Source organism: Alligator mississippiensis, chromosome 7 (assembly GCF_030867095.1).
Source record: "Alligator mississippiensis isolate rAllMis1 chromosome 7, rAllMis1, whole genome shotgun sequence".
Taxonomy (NCBI): domain Eukaryota; kingdom Metazoa; phylum Chordata; order Crocodylia; family Alligatoridae; genus Alligator; species Alligator mississippiensis.
In genome coordinates this window covers 36397545-36417871 of record NC_081830.1, presented here as the reverse complement: position 1 = coordinate 36417871, position 20327 = coordinate 36397545, and the positions used below count along the sequence as shown (strand labels likewise).

Below are 20327 nucleotides of genomic sequence, written 5' to 3'. Positions count from 1 at the left end.
ACTTCATCCCCAGACACTGCAAATCATGTACAAAATTTTTTTATTTTTTACAGTTCTGTTACAGAGCAAAAAAATGCACATAAAGAGTGACATGTAAACAGGGGCCTCTTGTCCCCTAATAAATTAAAAATCCCACCCTCACTAAAAAAAAAAATCCCTTCAAAATAAGTAAGCAAGGAAGAAGGGGTTTTTTTTTTGTTTGTTTTTTAAATTATTATTGGTTTTGAGGCTCCTGGGTGATTTAAGGTCCTAGTAACCATTTTAGCCAGCCATGATTAGGAATACAGTAAGCATCTCCTTGTGCTCACTAACACAAAGGGAACTTGCTCTCCCTTTAGGATTGCACTTGCTCTTGGCCAGGCATCCCCCAGTGCATTTGCTGGGGGGGGGGTTTAAACAGTTTTTAAGATAAACAGATTATGGGGGAAACAGGGAAAGAAGACTTCTAAGAATCCCCCCACCCCACCAGTGAACTAGGGTACCATGGACTGATAATGCTCCCTTTCCTCATTTATCTTGGGTCTATCACTGTGAGGTTAGAACAAGTAATTGGTGAGCTTGAGCCATTGGTGGATCGTTAAAATAGTAACACCAAAAACAACTCTGAGTGGTCAGCCAGACCTTTCACTACAGCCACCAGAGAATTACAGCCAGTGATAGGATAAAGCTGGTGCTCACTCCTAGGCAGCCCCTCCTGGGAAGGAAGGGGCCCAAAGGAGTCCCTGATTATTAGGACAGGGAGGCAGAAAGGGAATTTTGTGCCAGTGCCTGTCGGTGCTCTGCTCTGGCAAACCAATGGAACAGTCACCAAAGCCCCAGTTCCTGAAACACCAGATTCCTTTGAAGCCAGTCTAAGTGAGAAGAAAGGTTATGGGGGCCTGGGTCAGACTAGACAAAAAGGGGGGGGGGATAGTCCAGAAGAGCCTGAAAAGTCCCCTACTTCTCTTCCATACATGCACTCACTCTTTTTCTCTACTTAAATAATACGAAAAGCAAAGCAGCTTTGGCACTGCATGGAAAGTGGAATTGGAGAATACCTGCTCCACATGACTCCTGGGGAGGGGGAATTCCCCCACTGCAACCTATCCATTTTAGATCTGTCCTCTACTTCATTCTGTACCATACTACCCCTCCCTGCCCTGCTGTGTAACAATCTCTACCTCCATCCCACCCCCTTCAGGTTACGTCCCTTCACTTCCTCCCCCTTCTTACCACAGATTAGATGCTCAGGTAATGGCTCAGTGTGGGGTGTGCCCCCACCACATCTACTATCCCACTCCATTTATCTGTCCAGTTGCCCCTAGCTACGCTAATTCTGATCTGTATCAGCTCCAGGGTTAGGACCAAGGAAGTGTCAGCTTTGAGCCACCCTTCGCATACACACTCCATTGAGCCATGGCTAACAACCAGGTAGCCTGTTAAGGAGAAAGAAGCAGGCCTCATTCTGTGACAGAAAAAGAAGGCTGCAGTGGCAGAAGATGGCTCCTAGGGGGAGGCAGGCAGGTAAAGGAATGGTCAAATGTGCTACAGTGTAATGAAGGCAGGCAGCCAGCCAGATGCAGGAGGGCACTAGGAGTAAATGGTGATGACCTCACTGCCACCCCCACGCACCAGCAGCACACGTTCCAAGCCTTCTGTAAGCACCTCCAGGAACTCCATATCTGGGAGGAACAGTCAAGGAGGCAACATGGAACTAATGACCACTCTCACTATTAATTTCACATGATCAAGGATACAATTCTCATCGCCCTCAGGGTTACGTGGAGGTCCAGGCATGTTCAGCAGAACCAATTTGGCATCATGCGACTTGTTCACAATCACTTCGTTGAGCTTCACAGCTGTGTGCATACGCCGCACATTGGAATGGTCCCTGTGCACCAAGAAGATACAGAGGCTGAAATTCCAGCTTGCCTGCCTGAGAGGTTACAGGGATGTGAACCCAAGGAAGAGAGCAGGAATGCAGGGGAAAGACAGCTTGAGAGATAGGCAAGGTGCAGAAGATCTTTTTCAGGTCACTGCCCCTACAGGTGGATGGGTGAGGAGGCACTTATGACCTTACTGAACAGGTTGATGGGACTTGCTGGGATGTCCCCACTTCACTGACCCAAAGGATGATGGGAAGTACTTACGGCTTCATGTTGAGCAAGTCCTGGAAACCCTCTAATGTCTTTGCTTTCTGGACACGGGATGCCATGTACTTGTCCTTGGTCCAGGTCATGTGCACCTTCTCCTGGTAGGTTTCAGTCTCCTCATCTTCATCAGAGCCGATACTGGTTAGGCGCAGCATGGAGTTGCGATCTTTCACCAGCTGAGCCTTCAGGAAAACTCTAGTGAGTATCCCCTAAGCAGTAACTTACCACCATACTCCTTTTCCCTCCTAAGCACACAGAGCTCACCCACCTCCCGATCCCGCTCTGTCTTGGAGAGCCTCATTTGCCGCAGCATCTGGGAACGCTGTTCCATCATCAAAGTCCGCTCATAGGTATATGCAGAGATGTCACTGTCATGCTGTAGAGGACAAAAACCAAGCTGAGACTAGAGATACATGCTCTCCCTGGCCCCTGATGTCAAGGGTTGCCATCTGCCCATGAGCTGCCCTTTTCTGTCTATGGAGATGGACAAACATGCATTTGGCATGGTTTCCAAGGAGCAGGGGGACTGTTGTTACTCAGGCATGAATAGCAGCTGTCAGGTTCTAACAGTTGTGTGCATACAAGCTAGGAGCAGAACATGGTATCAAAACTGCTCCAAGCCAAGGTTGAAGTTGGAACAGTTTTGCTACCATCTGTTTCGTTCCTGGCTTATATGCACAGTTAGAACCTAACTGCTGCTGCATGTTTCCAAGCTGCAGCTCCCCCTTTTCCAGTGCACATTTCTCTATGTCCTGTATTACCATGCAGCATCTGCAACCACACAAGGACCACACGCTGTAGGACTCTGTTTAAAGAGCTGCCAGGAAGTGGCCTGTCCATTACGTCTCTCTTCTGTGCTACTCTTGGCTCTAATTACAGGCAGTAGAGAAACAAATAGATCACAGATGGGCTGGAAGTTTGACTGGTTTGGGCAGTGGGGTGGCATTAAGTGATAGAAAAATCCAGGAGTTCTGAGTACTAGTGCCTCTTCCTGGAGCCCTGATTCTAGCTGGTTGGCATAGGCATGGCTCTCCCACACCTCACCATCCCCTAGAAAGTTGTAGCAAGTGCATCTCTTGCAAGCCTCTCCCCCCACCACTCTAGGGGCCTCAAGGAATGCAGCTCTTTGACACTCCTTTCCTTTGGAAACTTTACAGCTCTGCATGCTCTCACCATTTCCACCACCTCCACCTCAGCTTCAATTCGTAAGTGGTACAGAAAGGTAGCCAGGTCTTTCTTCATCTGGATACTGTTGTCCTCCAGTTGGGCCACCGTGAAAATACGGATTTTGCACTTACGCCACACCTGGGACATGAAAAGAATATAGAAAGGAGACATTCTCCATATGGATCCAGCCCATATTCCCATGCTCTCACTTAAAAAGCCCTAGAGGAGCATGAGTAGAATTGTACCAAGACCCACTCCTTTCCTCCCTGTGCCATTCAACTTCCCCACCCATATGCATTCAAAGCTATTTCTGTCCAGATTCTAGTGGCACCTTGTGCTGCTTGAGCAGGAAGGGAAGCAACATGAGCATGCCACCATCATGGACAATCCACCACACATCAATGTTGCCTTCCACAAATGGGTCTGCGTTGCTAGGGAAAAAGGCTACATTCTTGGCCACCAAGAGGGCAAGTCGGGCAGCTGTAGTGACCCTTACAGTGCCTGTGAGAAGAAAAAATGAAGTCAAGATGGGCAGCATGCACCAGTGCCCTGGTAGTTGAGGAATCTGACCAATCCACACCCTCTTTGTACCAATAAAGGTCTTCCATGCACGGGCATCCTCACTCTGGCGCCAGCCACTGGGCCAGCCCATCACGACCGTGTTGTGCTTCATGCCCCCAAGGCCACAGGATTGGATGAGGTGGGAGATGCCCTCCCGAACCTTGGCAGCCACCACCACCTGGCAAAAACCCTTTACCCGCTCCGACTCCATCAGATGCTTAATGGTCTGGAACACAAATAACACAGGTAAGCTGTTAAGGGGCACTGTATTGGCAAGCAGTGGAGGTGCAGGCACTTCCCCTCTGCAGACAGTGCTGGCCTCAGTGCTTCAGAAGGACATGAGGGAAGCCTGGGGTGGGGCTCAGTAGGAGGTGCCTCTGTCATCCCTTACCTGTTCAGCTGCTAGGGCTTCTCCATAGGTGTCCAGGAAGTTGCCCACCATGACAGAACCCACAATGGTAAGGCCCTTGCCAGCTTTGAGCTGTGATGCAAAGGTGAGCAGGCGTGGGTGCTTCACATGCAGGTCCTCATCTAGCTTCAGAAGCACTAACAGCTGGGGTCTGTGGAGAGGAAGGAGTTAAAATGGAGGACAGAAGGGACGTCTCTCAAGTCAAATCCACTCTCTTCCAGCAGAGAGCAGCACCTGTGTGCAGAGCTCAGATCCTGTAGCAGATGTTGTTGTTGGAGCTGTGCCAGGATGCATCCTGATGATCTGCTTCACTGGGTGACATAGATGTCACCCAATGTGCTATAGGATCAAGCCTCTGCCACTCCCAGAGCTTCAGGGGCACAACCCTGCCCAACAACTGCAGATGAGGGAACCCTAGGTCCCAGAGCACATGCATCATGCTGTTGTGCCTCATCCTGTGGCACGCCTCTACAAGTGGGGGAACCCCAGGCTTTTGTAATGTTAATGTGGATTTTCAGCCCTTGGGTTTTCCCACTGACAGAGGCACACTCCAACTCTGATGTGGCAGTACAATGTGTATGCCCAGGAAACCCCAACCCTGTTGTGGGATTCCTGGGGTGCGCATCTGTAAGCAGGAACCCAGGCAAGTGCTCTTCAGGGGCCCAATCCTGCTCATCCTGGGAATGGGAACTCCTGGGCCATGCAGGAGTGGGCCCCTGAAGCTCCAGGAGCACCTATGCAGAGCAGCTGTACAGTGTAGGCACCTCCAGGCTGCCTGTGCTCTCTCACCAAAAAGTGAACAGATGTCCGATGCAAAAAAAAAAAAAAAAAGCGACAAATTTTTAAATCGACTATTGTCATGGCGTTTCTGGCATTTGTGGCATGACAAGGGGCATGGAAGTCTGTTTGCCTGGCCTTTTGTGCTGCCATAAAAATGCTTATTATGGCACAGAGGTGACGTCTGTTTCCAGCTAAGGCACACGCAGTTTCAGAGCTGAAGTCTCTCAAGTCTCTCCTACCTCCAGTTCTTGGTGTGAGGGGGTCCCTCCTCCAGCCTCAGCAGAGCAAAGCGGGCAGCACTTAAGGACAGGCCCCGGATCCCATCACCCCACTCCTTCTCAGCTCTGCAGGAAAAAAGGATGCACAATGTTGACACAGACCTGAAGACCGCTCCCTTTCTCCCCACACCTGCCACCCCAGGAGATGAGGTTACATGATAAGATAGAGAAACTTAGTAGGGAAAGGGACAGGTCTCAAGCCAGGCTGAAAAGAGAACCAGGAGTCCTGACCCCTCCCTGCTCTTGCCACTGTCCTCCCCATCTGAGGTTCCCAGCCCGACTATCAACTACACATAGTTTTCCTCTTCAGAAACACAGCAATGAACTTCAACTGTGTGGGCATGTTTTAGACCAGCGGTACAATGAATTGGTGCAGACAGCCTGGTTCCTAGCAGGGCAGACACTGGTGGTAAGCATCTAACAGACTCCCTGGCTGACAGGCACATCACAGAAGGAAAGAGCTATTGGGCCACAGATATCCTCCTCTGATCCCCAAGAGGAAACAGAGCTACAAACAAGGAAAGGAAGAACTCAAGAAGCTGACACAAAGGAGTCTGATCTGCTGGTTCAGTACTTCTCAGCTCAAAGTGCCAGTGTTCTACTTGGTCAGCAACTCACCCACGATGTATTTGTAGATCTGCCTTTGGAATGCAAGGGGGAAGGGCATGTGTAAAAGTGTTCTGAGGCCCTCACAGTGGTGATGTCCCTATAACCCTGGCCTGTTCCTCATTCAGCTGTCAGGCCAGGATCTGCATGCTCAGGATGAAAGAGGAGATTGATGTGTACCGCAGTGCAAGCATATGGTGAGTAAGTGGCAGTGCTTAGGGGCACCTGGAAGATCTGGGCTCAAATCTCTTCTCTGAAACAGACTTCCTCTGTGACCCTGGTCATGACATGCATCCAAAACACTGTGTAATTATGCTACCATAGCTGACACAGGAGTTTAGGGGCTCCTGATCCAGCATCTCTGTTCAAAGTGCCAGTTGCTTGCCTGGTCAGCAGGGTGTTACTCACCCTTGATACTCGATGTATTTGTAGATCATGCCAGCAATCACCATGGCTATGATGGCATAATACCAAGAAGAAATGAACATAAGTGCCAAGCAGATGCTCATGCCCATGAAGGAGAGTGCCCTGCAAAGAAAGATGAGAACTCTTGAATCACTACCCACTATCTCAACCTACCAAGCCACACTCACCTCCCAGGAATCAAAATATCTGGGTCTGTCTCAAGATCCCATTATCTACCGAGTGCCCTGCACAGAACCCAGGTGACTAGCTTTACCAGTGATAGTAACGGAAGCGGGGTCTCCAGTTGGGGGTACGCAGCAAAGTCTGTAATGCACAGGCCAGGTTCACAAAGAGATAACACATGAGGAAGAACCTACAGACCAAGATAGATAAGGAAAGTGATGATTAGCGGTGTAGTAGCCCCAGGGAGTGGGGGAGATTAAGGCTTGAAAAGCAGCCTGTCAACTGCCCAGGGACTGCCCCTTCCCTCCACTGGGACCGAGGAGAGACAACCCATGGGTGAGAGATGCCTCTCAATTAGGTCCAAGGTGACCTTACATAGACAGGATAGGAGCCACAAGGTCCAATGAAGCAATGAGGATACCCAGTTCAGCAATGCCTGCTGTCAAGAGCAGTGCCCATGTTGGTTCCCCATTGGCTTTGCCATGGCCAAATACCTGAGGGAACAGCAGAAAACAAACCCATTTTAGGAAGTTGCAAATGCCATCAGTTCCAGCAGGAAGCAGCTGGATAACACAGCAATGTTGCAAGGGGGTGGTTCCCCTTTTATTAGAGGTGCAGACTCCTCTGGAAGGCACCTGAGGAACAAGAAAGGGATAACAAACCAGATAATATTCTTACCCGTAGGAAGGGTATAATGTTGTCCTTGGCGATTGCCTGCAGCAGCCTGGGGGCACCAGTGAGGCTCTGCAGTCCGGCTCCACAGGTGGAGAAGAAAGAACCAATAACAATGACCCAGGGTGAAGGCCAGGAGAGTGTGCCAACCACCAGATTCCCATCCACTGCATCACCAAACCTGCAAGGCAGGAGACAGACCAGTCAGTGACTAGGAAAGGTATGCAGAGGATTCTGACAGAGAAACTGATGATACAGAAACCAAATGGAGATGGGGCCTGAGAGAGTGGGGCTCTGAGTAAAAGGGGACCCAGTGGCTGGGAACAAGCATGAAGAGACCCACTGGGAGAAGCCACAGCTAGAAAATCCTAGTAGGAACAGTGGTGACAGTACTTACTTGTCCCGCAGTGCTACTCCTTCAATACAGGCCCCAAAGAGAACCACGTTGCTGAGATCTAGGACAGTCAGGAGTCAAGGAACATCAGAGAGGGGGTGGGTTGGGACGGGACATACCTGAGAACATGACCTACACTACAGCAGATCTCCTCCTTCAGTCTTGAAACCCAAGCTAGGGACATTCCTCTGTGCCTCTCCTGAACCAGGCTGCTTTTCCACTTACACTGACCCACTCCACCCCAAGTTCTCCAGACACAAATCTAGGCCCCTTTCAGAAGGATACAGACAAAGGAGGTGGTGAGAATGGCTAGAATGGTGCCAATGGGGATGGATTTTTGAGCATCTTTCAGGTCTCCAGAGCGGTTTGAACCGGCCATGATACCTGTGGAAAGTAAAGGACACAAACAGCTGTCAAGCTGAGCAACCTGTGCTGTTATTTTAGACACCTTGGATGCCTGTAGAAGTGTGGAACACCTGCTCCAACATGCTGTAATTATAGTGTGTTGGAGTCGACTAATTGAGTCTTCTGGAGCATGCTGATTAGCATACTCCAGCAGTCTCAACATCCCTGCACTTCAAAATGGCGGCAGGAGTACTTTAAATTAAAGCTCATCAAATGAGCCTTAAAGCAGCCTTGCCGCCATTTTGAAATGTGGGATGCTGAATACACAAGATGTTGTGGGCACTTTAATTAGAGCAGTTCTTGAAAGCCACTTTAATTAAAGTGCTGTGCCCTCCCCCCAATCCCCGGAGCATATGTAAAGACACTACTTGATCCTGAAGCTGTCAGACCCCCAGTGGGATGACTGCCTGCGCTGCCATTCAGAAGTTTGGCACTCACTCCCCATCCTGGTCTCTGCTTCTGAAGAGTGGAAGCTGCAGGTATCCACTGGGTTGCCATTCCGGACACCCAGCTCCCAGTCCCATTTCTGCCCAAGTCCCCATGAGTCCGAGATGAGAGACCCAGGCCCCAGCTCTTACCAGTGACAGAGGGAAAGAAGATTCCCACGAGGAGGGTGAAGGAAGTGGTAATATCAGCCAGCACATACTCTTGGTTCATGGCTCCCAGCACATCGACAGAATGAACTGAGGGCTTCTCAACAATCTCCCCCTTTTGCAGATAGCTGGCCCACAAATTCTCTGCAGAGAATGACAAGCAGGTTAATAGGGCATATGGGTGCCAAGCAGGGAATCTACTAGTTAAGTGGGCCTCATACTGTCCAATCCCATGGCCACCAGGCCAAAGGCTCTCCCAATTTGGCACCCCAAAGGGACAGCCCAGTGGACACTCACCAGTAATTATGCCACTTGCCAGACCTGGGATGCCCTGGATGAAGGTGACGTTGTTGTGGGCAAAGTACTCATCGCAGGTGGCATTGAGCTGCTTGCTGGAGTTGCAGAAGAGACCCCAGAGTCGGGTGGGCACTGTGATGTTGCCCTGTTCCTGGGTTTTTGCACAGACATCTATGTGCCGACGAGAGAGTGTGCGATTTCCCAGCATGCAGACCCTGTGCAGGGTTAAGGAGTGCCCTGAATACAAGTACCCTTCAGGCCAACCTCCAAAAAGATTATCTCTTAGCAACCAGTGAACAGAGCTTCACACAAGTCAATTCTGGATGCACAAAGGCCTCCTCTTAACAGCCCTGTTTTTAATCCCAGCTCTGAGCAGTTCTCCTAGATTACCAGGAGCAGAGTGAGCCCCCTCCCTCCCTCCCAACCCCCTATAACACATCAGCCAGATCTGAGCAATGTTCCTAGGATCCAAAACACCTACGGGAAGCTGGGGGGAGAAAAGGAAGATTTGATAGCTCCAGCGTAGATGGCCAGGATGGAGACAATGACGCAGGCTAGGAAGAGTGAGGCAAATTTGTTGACGTAGCGCACCCCGACAAAGACCACCAGCACCATGAGGAGGAGGAAGGCAGAACCGTAGACCCGCATGTTGTTCAGCATGGCTGCTGACTCCTTCAGTACATCCTCACTGTGGAAGATGGCCGCCGCAGGGACAATGTATATCTGCGTAGGGCAAACAGGCATCACAGCTAAGGGCGCAGGCTTCTGTCCAGTGCCAGCCAGGGTAGGGCAACTAGCCAGATCAGGTGATCAAGGAATAAGGTACAAGTCTTCCCCGCCCCTGTTCTTTGGCGACACCAACTCCAATCCAACCTCAGGATGGGATGACTAATTAGTTCAGGGGATCAAGTAATAAGGTATAGTGCCTTTCCCCCCCTCCAGGGCCTCAGGTCCAATCCAGTCCTATGGCAGAATGGCTGAGCTATAGGACCTGCCCCTGTAGAAGTACCAGCTCCGATGGATGACTGTATATGGTGAAACCTGTCTAAGATGGAATTGCATAGAACTGGGAAAAAATTACTTGAGACATGTTTCCAATTTACAGGGAGAGCTTCTCAGCCCCTCTCCTCCACTCAGTTCTCTCTGCTACCCAGCCCCTCTCCTCTGCATGGTGCTAACATGCTTCACACACCCACATACAGTAATTATTGGCAACTTCCACAATTTACAGGATGATTCTACAAATGTGCTCCAACACAGAAACAAAGAAAATTTAGTCTCTAGGTTATACAGAATAAATATACAAAATTTGCCACAAGGTATGCCACAACTGTAGAAATTTTCTGGCTTGAGCAGGTTTCCAGCTTCTACAGGTTCCATCTTAGACAGGTTTCACTACATTTTTGACACAAGCAACCTACATCCCAATCCAGGATGGCATCAGTTGCCTAACAGGATTCCTTGCCTAGCCAGAGGGGCTATGCTAGTAATTCCTGCTTCTGTGCATCCCTGAAAAGGACAGGACTCTCACCAGAAAGATCTCAATGGCTCCCAGGATGTACATGGCAGCAGCAAAGGTCGTACCAAGGTAGAAGCACAGCCCCACAGCACCCCCAAATTCAGGGCCTAGTGCCCGGGAGATCATGAAGTAGGAACCCCCAGCTGGAGAAAGAAAGAGAGACACAATCCGTCAGGGTGTGCTTAAGAGATGGGGATGCTGATCCAAAAACTTCTCCATATAAATGTTGAAGGGCAGGAGTGACTTGTAAGACAGGGGTCAGGAAGGAATTGACCTTCTGTAGAAAGGAAATGGTATGGGGAGAGCAGAGACTAGACTGGAAGGTCTGATGTGGGGGAGGGAACCAAGCTACCACATCACACTCACCTGGTACAACTCCGTTGGTGGCAATGGCACTCATGGATATGGCTGTCAGTAAAGTCTGCAGAGAAGACAGAATAAGATAGCAGGAAGTGCCAATACAGGAATAGCAAGGATTTACCTAAAACTGAACTGGTGGCCACTCATCCAACAGAAACCCATCTCCATCTGGGGTGAGATGCACCAGCTCTGTTACAGTAACAGTTTGACAAGGATTAGGTCAGGAGGGGACAGAATAACAGCTGGCAGATGGGTGGGTACAGGGAGGCAGAATCACAGCTTTTGAAGTAAGACTAGAGCAGGAGACCAGGACTCATGCTCTTTAAAAGTAGTCAAGTCACTCACCCAGAGAACATGATGATCCCCCCAAAGCATAGTACTATTCAGCACCACATAGGGGCACTGTGACCAGCCTGGATCATAAGGGAAGAATACCCCCTTCAAGTGCTACAGGAGGGCCAGCAATGACTAACTGGAGAGCACCCCCTTCTTGAGTCCTTGAAATACAGCACCCATTAATGCCACACAGGGATGCTCACTGACTGCAAAGAGCGAGTGCGCAAAGGGCAGAGAAGGCTGACACTCACACAGCTACAGCACATGAAGACAATGGCAAAGGCCTGCAACACTCCAGCTGTGCCCACCACCCAGGTGAGACGCAGGAAGAGGATCACTCCAAAGATATTTTGCAGGCAAGGAAGGTAGACGCCCATGAAGGTGCCCATCTGGGGGATCTGCAGGCAGATAGAAGTTAGTATGAGAGAGGTTGAAATCAGAACTCCTGTGTTCTTCTGTTCCAGTGCTGGAAGACAAATGTGATAAAGTGCTTCAGGGACAGCAGACTTGGGAGTCTAGGGCATTTATACACATACTTTTTGGTCCTGACACGTGCCAAAGATCTGCTGTTTCAGAGCAGACTTAATTAATTGTGCACTGTGCTGCATCACTGCACTGCATCACATGCAGTTGTATAAGCAGCAAAATGTGTGTCAGTGTGCAGAAAATGACAGTGGTGTGCTTTTCAACGAGAGCACCTTCTACGTGTTTTAGTCCAAAAGCGCGCTGACACCATTTTCTCAGCACTGATGTGCATTTCACCACTTATACAACTGCAAGCATCACAGCACTGAGTGCTTTTCAAAGAGCCTGGCGCTGTAGCACTTGCATGTGTAAAAATGCCCCTTGAGTCCTTAAGCAACTCCGAATCCTCTCAGCCTTTCCTGCCATCCCAGCCTTGGATTACTTCACCCACCTCTATCAATGCCCCTCAATCCCAATCAACAACCACTCACTTTGGTGGGTTTCTTCTTGCCTTCCGTGATGTTTTCTGCCTCCTCATGCTCCCGTGCCCCCTGAGTCAGGTTGGTGTAGTTTGCCATGCGGTTGAGTAGAGAGGACACCTTAGGCCTGGTGTCCATTTCCTCCTGCAGAATGAAAAAGACAGAAGGAGATCAAGGGGGGAAACCTGTTCCAAGTACTGTATAAGTGCTTCAGGCTCCTTGAAGATTCAGATGTTCCATCAGTCACTGCAGTGGGGGAGCTACCCCAAGTATGACCAGTCTAGCAGAGAATCCACATACTGAATAAACAGTTAGGTGAGTAAATCCCCTCTCCTATTACCACACGTGCAGCATGAGGCCCACACCACAGAGGGACAAGGGGAACAAGTAACTTTATTGGCCCTGCATTACTATGAAATGGACTCTGCAGGTGCCAGAACCGATCCGAGTGGCAGGATTCAACCCACTCTGCTTTGCTTGAGACTGCCCTCCCCATCCTGCAAGCAGCAGGCCATAGATCTCTGGGAGTACCTCAAAGAGTGCCAGGTTCTTGTCGAAGTACTCATCGCCATCCTCATAGTTGCTGTTATTGAGATAGTTGTGGAGATCCTTTTTGTGCCCAGGGTCTGTGGAGAGCCAAGAGGAGAGCAGGATTATGGAAAAGCCTTGCCTAAACTGCATCAATGTGGAGGGGGCTTCAGTCTCTGTCCCTGCAGGGAAGAACAGATCCTAGCCCCGTGCAAGGAGGTGGAATCACAGATCATCACAAACAAGACATTAACATAATAATAATAAAAACAAAATCACTAGTGTGCCATCAGAAGTCAGCTGATCCAGGCTCCCTCCTAGCACTAGGGCTGCGGCAATCGCACAGGCACCCTGAAACTTATTCATCTCTCCTGTGATGGATGGAGAGTGAGGTACAGCACCAAGAGTCAAACTGTGGAGACAAGATTCCCAGGCACCTCTGCTCTAGTCACTAGACCTCAGCTTTAGCCAAGAGTCCTGGCTCCCAGCTTCCCCACCCTAAGCTTTAAACTCCTCAGCCTGTCTTCACCACTGCTCCCTGCTTCCCTGAGCTAAACAAGTCAAAACTCAAGGTGGCACCCTGCTAAGACTAAGAACTTTAACTTTCCAACCCATCTCATCTATAAAATGTGCTTTCATGACAGGCCTGCTATACATCTGTCTCCTCTTCCTTTGCCATGAAATCATAGGCAGGTATCTACAATGGGGAAAAAGCAAGGCAGGAATACGCAGTTGCCTCTGCAGCAATCTTCAAGAGGTTCTGACTCCTTGGGGAGCCCCCTGCAGGTAACAAGCTTTTCAAGGCATAGGCTGGAACAACCCAGCTCCATTTGTTGTGGGCTGGATAGCTTAGGCGATGCATCAGCAGTGGGGGGGCTTTCCCTGTGCCCTCACCAGGGCTAGGAAGTTGTAAGCTGTGCCTGTGCTGGCACTGCTTCTCCCAGCCCCTCAATCCCAGCTGTGCCAAAAGCACAGCTCCACACCAGCTAGAAGTTACACTCATATTGCAGCCTTGGGGAGGGTGAGGGGAGAAGAACAGCTGCACTGTGGGCTCAGTTCCTTGCTGTTCAGCCTTAGTACAGGCATAGGCATGGGCACAAGCAAAGCCCTATGGGCTGGAGCCTGTGGCTATGTGGACTGGATCCAGCCTGCGGGCCATATGCTGCCAACCCCTGCCCTACAGCCACAATTACTCACCTACTGCAGAGACGTATTTCCCAGAAGAGCCTCCTCCCCCAACTGCCACGCTTTCTGCAGCATGCTGCCTCCCCTGACCCAAAGCCATGTATACTGAGCTTAAGGTCATGTCACCCATTAAGGGCAGCTTGCTTGTTAGTATATCTAGCTAGTGCCAGGGTTCAGCCAGCATCTGTTTGCTACATGCGCAGCAAAGTAAAGTAATGCTGATTAATGTCTTCCGATGCTGGACAAGGTCAACAGAATGAGAATGTCTAACACACGAGCTCCTGAAACTCATTCAACTCGTCATGGGCTCCTGGCCAGAAGAACCAACCTCTTACACACGTACTGGGGAAAGCTACATGGAGCATGATGGAGAACTCAGCCATGTCCTCACACAGTGCTGATCCCTAACAAGTCTAGGAAGCAGGGTTAGGGCTCAAGAAGATCATCTTCACCTGCAGTCAGGGCTGGCCTCACTATCTCTGTATGAACCTAGAAACTGTGCTAAAGTGAGCATCACCCAACACCCCCAGCATCTTAAAGAGAACAGAGGAGTCCCGTCTTTCAGTTCCACCCACTCTGGCCAATAGTCCACATGTCATCGCTGACTAGTAACAGGGGACGTGCAAATTAGTGACTGCAAATATGCACAAAGCTATGTCTAAGTTCTAGGCTGAATATTTTGGTTGCTGACTCCTGCAATGGCCTTAGAGTAAATACAGAAATAGAAGAATTAGTATACAGATAATAGAAATTACTGTCTTGCCCTGGGGTAGCGTACTGAGAAGTGAACAGAGTGGGCTCATCCACACCTGCAGGGGCATGTACACACACACACATACACACACACACACACACATGTACAGAGCAGGGCGTATCCTTGCCAGCACAAAAGGACACAGAGAAAGTCCTCGGCAATACCATACCTAAAAGCTGACACTGCTCCCCTGTGATGGAAGTTTGACTCATGTCTGAAAAATCAAACAGAAGTTGGGAAAATATGAATCACAAAAAAGAAACAAAAGAGATACCGATAAAAATTATATATTCTGTCCTCCTGAAACATTACCAACAAAAGGAAATTACGGTAAGTATTAAAGAAGGATTTCAAACCTAAAAATATTTGCCATAAAAAGAAACTGAAACAGCTAGCAGGGTGAGGGAATGGGATATGGAGGAACCAGGTCTAAGAGGAACCAGTTTGGATCCAGTCTCATGGCTGGGTCATGCAGCCTTTCCCTTCTGGGGGTACCAGCTTGGAAAGTCCTTTCCTGCTAGCAGCAGGATAGACATTTGTCAGTCTTCCACACACAGCAGAGCAGATCCAATGGGTGCTAGGAGCTCTTGTCTCCCATCAGACCTTTCCCCAGTCCTAACACCCTCAAGCAATGGACAACACCTTGATGGAGCAAAGGGGTGGCTGGTCTGAGGGCAGCATGACTGGCTGCAATTTGGTGCAATGAGCTGTGAATCAGATGCTAATGAAATACACCTGCTCCTAAGGATACTGGAAGTTGGTCCAATGAGTGGGTGTGTATATATGGGGTAGGGGAAGGAGGATCAATTGACAGACTACCTGCTGCTAGGAGGGAAAGAAAAAGGGAAGGGGCATTAGAAAAACAAAACCAAAAAAACCCCAAAACAAAAGTCAGAACTGCAGACCCAACGGATCCTTGTTCCCCACTTCCCAGCTGGGACTGGCCTCCAGCACCCCCAGCTTGGCATAAACAAACAGTGCCTGCCCAGCTGATGAGGCAGCGTCTGGCACTCAGATTAGGGGCTTTGTCTTTGCTTGTTGGGAAGTGCAACTGCCCAAGATAATAGGGGATTACACTGAAGCGCCTGGGACCCTGTTCTTCCGGTAGCCAAAAAACAGCCAATCCAAAACAAGCATATCCTCAATGCTGGCTCAGTACTAATTCACTGTAAGGAGTTGATGTTGCATGTTACTTGAGATGTGACCCTGTTTTGGCAGGGGAGGAGGGGAAAGCTGCGGGCAGAAAATGCGAGACAGGAATCTTTGCTTACAGGGAAAAAGCTTCCCTCTGGCACTGGAGGTTGAGGTGAATACCGTCAGACCCCACACAACCTGGGTGTTTTTTTTAAATCTCAAGTCACAATTCTTTAGCCTGGCAACCAACACTGGTTACTGATCCACAGAACTCAGTAGACTTTCTATAAGTCACTTCCCAACTCACGCTTAGAGCTGGGAGTGAAACCCAACAGTCCAGGCTCCCAGTATGCCATATGAACGGAAACGCAGAGCTGGTATCATCTCACCAGACAGATGCTATGTGCTTCCATAGATTAGCACCTCTACTTCAAGCAAGCAGGCATTTACCCTGACAGAAGAGGGCCAGAGGCTGAGCTTGGGATATAATCCCCAACGCTGTTTACAGTGCAAACTATTCTCAGGTCTGTAGCTGGCCAGGGGGATATTATGATCAACCAGGTAATTTGGGGAGATACCATCTTCTTGGCCTTGAATGACTCAATTTAGTCAGAGAGTGAAGGCCTGTCTCTTGCACTGCAGGGAACCTGACCTGGGTGAGTCTAAATGCCTCCAAACACAAGGATCTAGGCTACACAATTTGTGCTGATGGGGGATTGCTGTCTCGCTTTCCACCCAACTTGCTCCTTTGGCCTTTTTATTATTAAATTTTGTTTCCAGGGACAAATCAGTTCCAAATGTTGACTGAGCAGAGCTCAGTTGGTCAAGTCTGCATGGCACTACTACCAGGAAGGATAGAATTAGTTAGCTGCCAGTGAAAAGTACAAAGTTGGCAGCTCCTAATGCCCAACTCCTCTACATGAGCTCAAAACTGGGAGAATTGCAAGGGATCACATCTCCTATGTACTGCTTTATCCACCCTGCACCTGCACCTTTTCCACCCAAGGAAGATTTGTGTTAGGTTAGAGATAAGTGCCTGTCACAAAAGGAGTCCTGGAGTCTTTGCTGTAAAAAAAAAAAAAATGGAGACAAATAGCAGCAAAGTTGAATGAAAATCAGTACACAGGATCGTTTCATAAGGAAATTGGAGGAGGAGAAGGATCAGTGAGTCAGCCTGAAAAAAGAAAAAGTTTAAAAAACAAGGGTTTTTTCCCCCCCACATGACATTTCATAATTATTCTAGCTTCACTAATATCCACCAGGGTTATAAGAACACTGCAGGGCAAGGGCACACCCAGCACCAAAATGCAATTGTTTCTTGGGTGGATCCTGGAACATGGGTAATCTTCTACACATGATCCTGCACACAGAGCCTTCACATGGTGCTGAGATGCAGCTACCTGGAGGGGGGTGGGGAGTAGGGGTACAGGACAGTGGTGTACCAGCCACCTACAAGAAGTTGGAACAGGAGTAAAGGAGGAGTCCTGGTATGGACTGAAGCTTCAGGGGAACAGGGAAAAAACCAAAATAAAAATCACCCAATCTAGCATTTGGATGTGGCTTGGACATAGGGTTTTCTAACCTAGCACAGAGAGCAAGAAATTTATGGCAAACACAGGTTGACAATACTCTTACTGTCTTCCAAAGACCCGTCTAGATTATCTCAGGCAGAGGCCCCTAGGGCCCATGAGAGTCTGCATGCCCCCTCTCAGAGCCCTTCTTCGAGACCCCCAGCTCCCCAGCCTTTCCACAGCACCTCTTTCCCAAAATCTACAGGCCTGATCCTGACTCAATCGTAAAGGTTTTGGGGCACAATTCAGAAATCTTATTAGAGCTTTATACACAACACCTTCCTGTCACCAATAAATAGAGAAAGAGAGATCTACAGCAAGGGCAGAACTAGCACAGAGATCCTACAGCAAGAAAGAGCTCAAAATGGCACTCAGAAGCCCAGGCACTGTCGCTCCAAGCCTTTAGGACCTCACTTCCCTCCCATAAGGGATGATTGAATCAAGGAGTTTGAAATGCCATTGCCCCACCCCCCTCCCGCCCCAACGTCCTGACTGCAAACCAATGGAATTAGGTTTCTTTGCTTCCTAGCCCTGGTTGGTGTTTAACTAAACACCTTGCCAAGTGCTGAAAAACACCAGGAAGACAGAGCAGTTCAGAAATTAGGTGACAGGAGGCACCCCCACAGACAGAGAGAGAAATTCAAGCCCTGGGCTCCTGGAAACAGATTTGCAGGTAAATCAGATTAACACTGCATGTTTACACAACTCCAGTGACAGGAGGCTACCTTGGGGAAACTCCGTTCCATAAGATGATCCCTGCCAATCCCCGCTCTCATTTAGCTCACCTTGCACCATCATCGCACCAGGCTTCCAGATCTGGGACCCAGCAGGTCTCTCCAGGATACATTCCTCCACTCCCACCTCTTCCTCCTCCTCATCGTCGTCCACTTTGGTGACAGTGAAGTGAGGCATTTTTGGGGCTAACTTTTCTCCCAGTGCCAACCAGGAAAGGGACTGAAAGCTACAGGAGATCAGGTGACTGGCTTTCTAGAAGAGGCAGGATAGGGTGGAGGACCGGGTGGTGGTGGTGGGGGGAAAACACGCCCTCCCTTGGCGTGTGCATGAGTGAGCAAGTATGTGCATGTCGAACCCTGATACTAAGCGGCTTAACTGCTCCACCTACTGCTGCTTTCACTCTCCTGCTGAACCTAGATAGGCACAGCACAAGAAGTAGCAATCACACCATTTTCTTGCTTGTTGCCAAGATGCAACCAGTTCTGCTGTGGGACACCCAGATAAGTCACATACCACCAGCACAGGAACATGGCTTGCCCAAAGCCAAGATGCAGCCAGCTCTTGGTTGGTTGGGTGGGTGCAATAGATGTTTAAGAGAAACACAGCAACCGAGGGAAAGAAGCTACTTGAAGTGTCAGAGCATGCATTTCAGAGAGGCAGTCAGGACTGGATTCCCTTCCCAGCTAAGGAGTTTCTCTCCATCACTGCCACCTCTCCCCTGTTTTAGGAACAGAATGAGGTGTAGTGTAATTGGCACGGATGCCTCCAGAGCATGGTGGCATCTTCCCTATGTAGTCTCACGTCTTTATAGTATAAAAGAGAAAAGGCTGGAATCCTGTCACAATTATGGTCCCTCATGTTCAAGAAAGCTGAAAAAGGTGCAGAGAATTTCTTGATCATTTTATCACATGCAACTCAAAAGCTTGGCTTGTAATCCAAGAAAACAAGGATGAGAAGAGATACAACTGCTCTCTATAAATTCAGCAGAGGGAAACTAACCAAGGAGGGAGAAGAACGACTTAAAATAAGGACAATCCTGGCACAAGAACAAAGGAACATATACCAGCCATGAAAAAGTTTAGACAGGAAATCAGAAGGTTCCTAAATACCAGCAAAATGAGGGTCTGGAACAGCGTCTCAGCAAAAATGGTAGGGACAAACAAGCTAAGGGTTTTTTTTAAGATGGAGCTTGATCACTTTAATGATGAGGACTACATGACATGGGTACCTGTGACAGCAGGGGACTGAACTCAATGACCCTTCAAGGCCCTCAGTGAGTCTCTTTGAGGCCTATTATATTAAGGTGGTTCCCAACCTTTTTTCTCCACGACCCGCTGCTGGGAGCAGAGTGCAGTGGTGGCCCGGGGGAGCTCCTGGTATGAGCCTCGCTGCATCTTTTCTGTGCGGCGCTGCCAGCATTGTCCCCACGACCCTCATTTGGGTCACCACCTGGGGTTTGAACTGCTGGCCTATACCAATTTAGAAAATAGCTGGATTAGAGACTCCAGGTCAGACTCTCTCACTTACACAAGGCTGAGAGGGAGGCAACAGCCGCTTCCATTAAGAAGCAGCTCCAGGTTTGGGGGCCTATTCAGTTCTATTCTGGGGCCAGAGCACTCCCTTTTTTAGGTCAGACAAGTAAATTAATCCTTTTAAACTACTCTGAGATAGTTTGGGGCAAAGGGATTAGAACAGGACTACAGATTTCTCTTTACAAGCAGTGTTTCGCTTTACTCTGGCCACCAAGCCACCCATTGGACCGTATGTATTCAAGGGAAATAAAAGGGGCTTCAGGCCACAATTCAGGCCCATCAGCAACAACTAGCAAAGGGAAGGATTCTAGGGCTGTAATTGTAGTAGAGGGTCTATCAGACAGGATAGTGAGGCACTCCAGAGATGGGAAAAGTCCTGCAGATGTCCTTTAAATCGCAAAGTCCACCTGTTTTGTCATTCTTAGCTTTTTTGGTTCTTAGAAACATAAAGGGCCATACTAGGTCAAGACCAGTGGTCCATCTAGCCTAGTATCCTTGTCTCTGACAGTGGTCAAAGTGGATGCTTTAGAGGGAGGGCACTGAACTGGGTAGATATATACTGAACCAGGTAGAGTGATCCATCTCCTATTCACTACCCTCCCTGGCATTCATCACTATTAGTTCAGAGATGCCAAAGGATAAATACATCTTTACCTGTTCTGTTTAATAGCTATTAATAGATCTATCACCCATGAATCTGCCTAGTACCTTTTTTGAACCTGGCTATTCTAGCTGCTTCTCCTATAGTAGCAACTTCCACAGGTTAACTACACATTGCATAAAAACTTCAGTGGGTACCTCCTAGTATTCTGTGACTTGGCAAATAGCAGTTCCCTATTCACTTTGT

At 49.0% G+C, this 20327-nt stretch overlaps 1 protein-coding gene across 2 annotated transcripts in view; it reads right to left on the bottom strand.

Moving 5' to 3' along the window:
* Window positions 1-23: 23 nt before the first annotated feature.
* The window catches only part of SLC12A6 (solute carrier family 12 member 6), a 28908-nt gene continuing 8604 nt past the window's right edge, over window positions 24-20327 (bottom strand). The window contains exons 3-26 of one of the 2 annotated variants that reach the window (XM_019499842.2): window positions 14678-14722; window positions 12573-12667; window positions 12054-12185; window positions 11349-11495; window positions 10768-10822; window positions 10414-10544; window positions 9364-9605; window positions 8883-9097; window positions 8571-8729; window positions 7873-7971; window positions 7591-7648; window positions 7200-7374; window positions 6897-7015; window positions 6613-6711; window positions 6342-6461; window positions 5289-5393; window positions 4252-4420; window positions 3891-4086; window positions 3631-3800; window positions 3306-3437; window positions 2401-2508; window positions 2130-2314; window positions 1737-1870; window positions 24-1661 (exon numbers count right to left, since the gene is read on the bottom strand). In XM_019499842.2, coding sequence (XP_019355387.1) covers window positions 1570-1661; window positions 1737-1870; window positions 2130-2314; window positions 2401-2508; window positions 3306-3437; window positions 3631-3800; window positions 3891-4086; window positions 4252-4420; window positions 5289-5393; window positions 6342-6461; window positions 6613-6711; window positions 6897-7015; window positions 7200-7374; window positions 7591-7648; window positions 7873-7971; window positions 8571-8729; window positions 8883-9097; window positions 9364-9605; window positions 10414-10544; window positions 10768-10822; window positions 11349-11495; window positions 12054-12185; window positions 12573-12667; window positions 14678-14722 — 3182 coding nt within the window. In that variant the 3' untranslated portion in view covers window positions 24-1569. The remainder of the gene's footprint in view (window positions 1662-1736; window positions 1871-2129; window positions 2315-2400; window positions 2509-3305; window positions 3438-3630; window positions 3801-3890; window positions 4087-4251; window positions 4421-5288; window positions 5394-6341; window positions 6462-6612; window positions 6712-6896; window positions 7016-7199; window positions 7375-7590; window positions 7649-7872; window positions 7972-8570; window positions 8730-8882; window positions 9098-9363; window positions 9606-10413; window positions 10545-10767; window positions 10823-11348; window positions 11496-12053; window positions 12186-12572; window positions 12668-14677; window positions 14723-20327) is intronic. The other variant, XM_019499843.2, reaches the window with a different exon arrangement.